The 7,039-nt window shown below is 40.8% G+C and overlaps 1 protein-coding gene across 1 annotated transcript; it reads right to left on the reverse strand.

Moving 5' to 3' along the window:
• Nucleotides 1–905: 905 nt before the first annotated feature.
• LOC139952668 (C-type lectin domain family 4 member M-like) lies at nucleotides 906–1,890 on the reverse strand. The gene is made up of 2 exons (XM_071951870.1): nucleotides 1,731–1,890; nucleotides 906–1,087 (listed from the first exon to the last, which is right to left on the reverse strand). Exons 1-2 carry the CDS (start codon nucleotides 1,888–1,890, stop codon nucleotides 906–908), a joined length of 342 nt encoding a protein of 113 aa, XP_071807971.1.
• Between the last annotated feature and the right edge of the window lie 5,149 nt (nucleotides 1,891–7,039).

The following is a 7,039-nucleotide window of genomic DNA, read 5'->3' on the forward strand; positions in this document are numbered from 1 at the left end:
CAACGCCTGCATTGGCAATAACTGGCATAAAAACTCCTGGATCTACGGCCGACAGGACTAACATTACGAGTCCGTACCGAACAACAACGATACTGTCCGAATGTTGACGACAACACGTTCGGAACATTTCGGATAATTTCGAAAGAGGATGAATTCCTCCTTTTTGGTCACGTGATTTTGGGTGATACCGGACCCTAAATTCGACAGAGCCTAGTCGGAGATTTTTGGGTCTGGGAACCAGACTAGTCTGCTCCGTGACCGTAGTTCTGTCCGTAGGCATCATACCAATCAGGTACCCAGACGTAGGGTGCGGGGCCAGACTACACATTTTCTCTTCAATACCGCGCCTCGATTGACGTCACGAATACCGCCCTCTCGGGTCGGGGCCTACTCTTAAATATTAAATTTGGAAATAAAATGAGAACTAATTTTTTTGAACCGTAGTTAACTAATTATTCAATTCCACTCTCCATTGCTCGTTACCAAGTAAGGTTTTATGCTAATTAGGTTTTCTCGGTCAAATTCAGAAAATCAGCAGCCAATTTCATTTTCATGCGTTCGAGTTGAAGCAGTTTTGCCTCTCCAGTTGTTACTGCGTTTCAAATTCAGACTAAGGCCGTTCAATTTTGAGCCAAGTCAAATTCCTTTAACACTCTGTTCAATCAAGCGTATCATCATTTTTTCTTGTGACAAACACGCCTCGAAAAATGTCTGCGAACTTGAATGCTGCTTTGATGCATTGTTAAATTGAATGACTATTTTCACTAGCATTTGATTTCGCGCGAAATAGAAAAGCTTGGTGCTTAAATGGGCTGCTCATTTGCCGAAATTGACTGAGAAAACCTATAATTATTTTGAATAATTACCAATAGTGTCCACTGCCTTTAAGCAACTTTTCGCATCAGCTACAGTGCTCGTACTGGACGCTGGCAGATTACTCTGCGTTGTGTTCCACAATCGTTATCGTTCCAGCCTTTAGCCCAGCCTTCGGCGCAATCTTCGGGACCCTTCGAATTATTTGGCTCACTATCCATCCATCTCTCGTCATGCACGTCAATAGTACCTTCACCAAAACACACCCATGTATCTAAACAAAGTCAATCAGAAACAAAAAGTCTTATAACATGAATGTATAGGTTTTCTCGGTCAATTTCGGGAAATGAGCATCCAATTTAATGTTCATGCGTTTGAATTAAAGGCACCTGGAAATATATTTTTGTTTTCCTTCAAACAATAGAGTATATGTTTTCAGTAGCATTCTATAGAGTTTTCAGTAGCATTCTATTTCGTGCGAAATATGAGATAGGCTGATGGTTAATTTCGCTGCTACTTTTCCGAAATTGACCGAGAAAACCTTTATTAACAATATATTAGCTTGACTTCAGAGTCAATCATTATCTTCAAACTGTATGGGTTTGTTACACCACACAGTTTGAAGATATTCATGGTATAAAGCTTCCCTTGAAATTACTTGCTGAGGTGCTGTAGTTTTTGAGAAATGTGTAAAACAAACAGACATTATTTTAGCATGTAAAACGTATTTTCGTGACATTGTTTTACTCATTGCTAACAAAACTACAGCACCTCAGCCAGTAATTATTTTAAGGGAAGCCTTCTATCATTATCTTATTACTTTAAATTTTTCCTGAGTAGCATTTCGGCCTTTTGCTTGTAATTTGTCATAAAATTAATCTAATTATCAAGATATGTTTCTAGAATTGTGTACAAACCTGCGGCGTCAATGTCGTTGCAACCAATCCAGAACACGTCGCAGCTGCACATGTTGAGGATGTGTTGTAACTCTTCTTTGGATTGAGGGACAACCATCACCCCACCCAACTCAACACAAATCTGCTTGCCCTCTTCCCATGTAACTTTGACATCATGCATCTTGTAGCATTTGTCTTGCCACTGGCTCCAAGTAGGAGGGCATAGCGGTGTCCCTCCGGTGGGTGTCCCTCCGGTGGGTGTCCTTCCGGTAGGTGTCCCTCCGGTAGGTGTCCCTCCGGTAGGTGTCCCTCCGGTAGGTGTCCCTCCGGTAGGTGTCCCTCCGTTAGGTGTCCCTCCTGTGCTGGTGGCCATTTTCCAACACCGTCCGTTTACAGCAGCGTAGTTTACCATCATAAATATACCAACAAAACCCAGCAGTTTGCTCGCCAACATTTTGCAGACCATCTCTTGACAAACTGAAAATGCCAGATATTAACCAAGAAGGTGTAACCGTCACAGAACGGAACCGTGCCAAGATCCTAAATTTCCCAATAAAAACATGGCTCATTGGGTCACAAAGAAACAGCGCAACATGGAGTTTCTCAAAAACAGCGATAATTCAACCCAAATATAGTATATAAAATTTGTAGGGAAAAAACTCGTCTTATTATAATTTTGAGTTGTGCATAATAAGCTGTGGCGTATAAGAAATTTAGATGAAACCAAAAATCAAGTTGTCATGGAAATTTTCTTGCAAAATGTTTTTTTGAGGACTTAAAATTTATTTCACTGACTGAAGATATTGGCACGAGTCCGAGTGCCCACTTAGTATATGCCACTTTAAAATCCTTTACTACTATATCTTCTTTGTTCTGTAGTTTACTTGTAAAATTATGTTGCTGTACCCAACAGTGCAATACTCCTCTGAACATTGAATAAATACACATTCAAATCATTGTCTGAGTTTATATAATGGTAGGAATTGTATACACACTTGTGTATACTTTTTCCCTCATGAGGCAGACTCCTCAATGACCCACATGACAGTTAGAACTACCTCCCACCAATGTTTTCTATGTGTAAAATGGCTGCAACTTTTCCCTAAAAGTGGGAAAGTGTAGTGGCTGAGCGGTTAAGAGCACAGAATTCAAACTCTTGTGTTTCTGATCAGCAGAGTGTGGGTTCGAATCCCCAGCCGTGACACTTGTGTCCTTAAGCAAGACACTTAACAATTGCTTCCTCCTTCGGATGGGACGTAAAGCCGTTTGTCCCATGTGTTGTGTAACGCATGTAAAAGAACCGAGTGCACTTGTAGAAAAGAGAAGGGGTTCGCCCCAGTGTTCCTGGCTTTGGCTGCTGTATGCGCCGTAGCACCTTGTAAACCCTTAGAAGGTGTTGGGTCTCAGAATTCATCACTTCAATAAGTAACCTATCTTTCTAAATTGTTGTATATACTCAGCGCCTTAATTACCTTGTTGGTAGATACGTGCGCTATATAAAATCTCAATATTGTTGTTATTATTATAATAATTATTATGATTATTATTAATATTACTATTATTTATTTTATATACGCTATTATATACGCTATTCAGTACGTATGCAAAGCCATAATACACTCTGGCGTTTTTCCTGACAACTCACACGTCGTTTTTCGTTTGAGGAAGTGTTTGTTTGTAATAATGATAATAATAATCTAAGCATTTATACAGCGTTCTTACACAAAAAAAGGTACCACAACGCTTTACAACAAAATAACAAGCAATTAAAAATTGACAACGTACTTAAAATGTTAAACTTGGTTTGGTATTAAAATGCGCCTGGTGAACGAAATTACAGCCCGGTTCATACTTCCTGCGAATGCGAATGCGATACGAATGTTGACGTCACAAATTCGCAACGAAAAGTTCGCAGCAAAGTTGAACTCCAGGCAACTCACTTGCGAATATCGCTGCGAAAAGAGGGTTGTGACGTCCTATTCACGTCAAATTCGCTTCCCATTCGCTTTGCATGAAGTATGAACCGGGCTTTAGTCGTTTACTTTTTCGCCTTCCTTCTCTAGGACACTAGCCTTTAATCTAGTCGCACGCGGCGGCGGCACCCCAAGATATCACGCCCGAAAAAAAGACAAACGCGTGCGGCGAGCCGCGAAGCACCTTTAGCAACTCGTTTATCTAATTAGTTATTTATAATATATGCGCCTTCTGTATGTTGACCTCAGCACATGACTTTTTAGTGCACCATTACCACCTGATAAATATACACAGACACAAAGATTTGTTGTTGTAGTGAACTCTGCCAAGAGTTAATTTATTCCGTACTCTGAATTCGGTGGTAAAACGCCCATTCATAATAATATAAGGGATTTCCCTTTATTTAATTCCATCCAGTGATATCCACACTCATAAAGAAGTATACCAGTTCCCATTATAATACACTTTGCGACCAATTCGCAAAGGGTCCCAATCCCTCACTTTGCGAACGGTAAATTTCCAATCCGCAAAGGTTCCCACTTCTCGGCGATTTGCCAAAGAAGGTACCAGACTAATTACAATTATTATAATTATAAATGCACTCATTGACTGGAGAAAACTCCGGGTCAATGAGGTTCCCACTTCCAGCGAGTTGCCAAGAAGGTACCAAATTAATCTACTTCTTTATATACAATCACATCATTTTATTACCACCATATTTATCCATATCAATTCACATAAATGAATTTACCACTTCCTCACAGGCTACAATGCCTATTAGCTTCTTGTTTATAGGAACAACCTAAACTTACCGCTTTAAGTGTAAGTTGTAATATTATCAGTCATATCAATCTGTACCACGTATTTCGTAATACCCTGACCCTTCCATTAACCCCAGGGAGGGAGGGAGGGAATTTTGCGAAACTATACAATCTATCTTAACTCCTCGGTGGCAGAATATTCAATGACGGTTCCCAGAAAGACAAGCACCCTTTCCCCAAATGCATTGCTTTGGTTGGTTGAAAAGAACAATGGAACCACGTCTGAATGCGCCCTGACAATCCCAATCGCTTATAGCCCCGACTGTGCAACCTGACTATAATTATGCATATTTCCTGGTGTTAAATCGGTTTACTGCGTTACGCATTAAACCCTATTACCACCTGATAAATATACACAGACACAAGGATTTGTTGTTGTAGTGAACTCTGCCAAGAGTTAATTTATTCCGTACTCTGAATTCGGTGGTAAAACGCCCATTCATAATAATATAAGGGATTTCCCTTTATTTAATTCCATCCAGTGATATCCACACTCATAAAGAAGTATACCAGTTCCCATTATAATACACTTTGCGACCAATTCGCAAAGGGTCCCAATCCCTCACTTTGCGAACGGTAAATTTCCAATCCGCAAAGGTTCCCACTTCTCGGCGATTTGCCAAAGAAGGTACCAGACTAATTACAATTATTATAATTATAAATGCACTCATTGACTGGAGAAAACTCCGGGTCAATGAGGTTCCCACTTCCAGCGAGTTGCCAAGAAGGTACCAAATTAATCTACTTCTTTATATACAATCACATCATTTTATTACCACCATATTTATCCATATCAATTCACATAAATGAATTTACCACTTCCTCACAGGCTACAATGCCTATTAGCTTCTTGTTTATAGGAACAACCTAAACTTACCGCCAAAGCAAATTTTGATATAAAAATTTGCCCAAACACCCCCCCCCCCCTTTTTTTTATTTTTTTTATTTATTTTTTTATTTTTTTTTTTTTTTACAAAACTTTCTCCGAGTGTCAACCCGTCTGATAAATTTTGATGGAACCAAATGAATCATGTCTTGCCAGTACGCACCTTCCGGGAAGGGTTAATGAGATGGGGGTGTTTTATAACAGGTGCGTTTTGCATCTCCCGAAGTATCTTCTTTGCATACATATTTAAATCCCAAGTGCAGCGTTTTTCTGCCCTCCTTTAACTTTACCTTGATACTTCACCCTTAACAAAATGTCTGACCAAATTAACCGTGTGTTGGGTAGGATGTTCCTAATTACCTTTAGGCTCTCTTTACCCTATGTCTACTCTGTCCCGAACTTTCCTTCAAGATATCTTTGGTCCTTAGATATAACACTATTGTCGTCGGGACCTCGCCTTTTGCCAGGTATCTCCTGAGCCTAGTACCAGCCGTCCAGGCGTGCCCCAGACACGTCTTTCCATGTCACTTGTACCACCACTGTGTCGCTGCTGTGGCAAATTATACTGTCCCGGTATCCACGTTCTTGCTTCGGATTGACGAACATCTTTAGGCTCCCTGTTACCCTATGTCTTATCTGTCCCGAATTTTCCTTCACGATATCTTTGGTCCTTATATGTAACACTATTGTCGTCGGGACCTCGCCTTTTGCCAGGAGTCTCCTGAGCCTAGTCCCAGCCGTCGAGGCGTTCCCCAGACACGCCTTTCCATGTCACTGTACCTCCACCGTGCCGCTGCTGTGGCGAATGATACTGTCCCGGTACCAACGTTCTTGCATCGGATTGATGAACATCTTTAGGCTCCCTTTTACCCTATGTGTTATCTGTCCCGAATTTTCCTTCAAGATATCTTTGGTACTTAGATGTAACACTATTGCCGTCGGGACCTCGCCTTTTGCCGTATCTCCTGAGCCTAGTCCCAGCCGTCCAGGCGTGCCCCAGACACGCCTTTCCATTTCACTGTACCACCACTGTGCCGCTGCTGTGGCGAATGATACTGTCCCCGATAAACATCTGTATAAAAACAAATTCAAAGAAAAACAGCCTGGGTAATCTGTTCTGACCAATATTTTATCTTGTCAAAGTCTTGTATGTAGTTGAAAATGTTGTACACAATTTGTTAACAACCAACTCAACATTCACCAATCTTGTAAATGATTATTTATCTTAAACGGCAATATGCTAATTAAAGAAGCGGTTGTCTACACTGCTTATTTATGACCTTGCTACAAGCTACCCCCTTTTAGACAATTGAAAACATTAAGTCTGGCCTAACGTAGGATTCAAGTGCTCCAGACTTCCATCTCCCCATACTTTTGATTTGTTCCTCCCGAACCCCAAACATATCCTGCAACTATGAACTGAAAAGGGTGTGGGGTTTACCTGAAGGCCTTAATCCCTACTTTAAGATGTGATTAACATGTCTGGCTGACATAGGGTCCCCCCTCAATGTACAAACGGTGAAGTATTGGCATTCCTGTCAATAGAAATGATTGAACTTTACCCACTTGATCCGTTTTTGAATATCTTAGAACTACTTGCAAATTCCCTTCCTGATTAAAGGAAATATCACCAATACGCAACGCCCGGG

This window comes from Asterias amurensis, chromosome 20 (assembly GCF_032118995.1).
Source record: "Asterias amurensis chromosome 20, ASM3211899v1".
NCBI classification, from domain to species: Eukaryota; Metazoa; Echinodermata; class Asteroidea; order Forcipulatida; family Asteriidae; genus Asterias; species Asterias amurensis.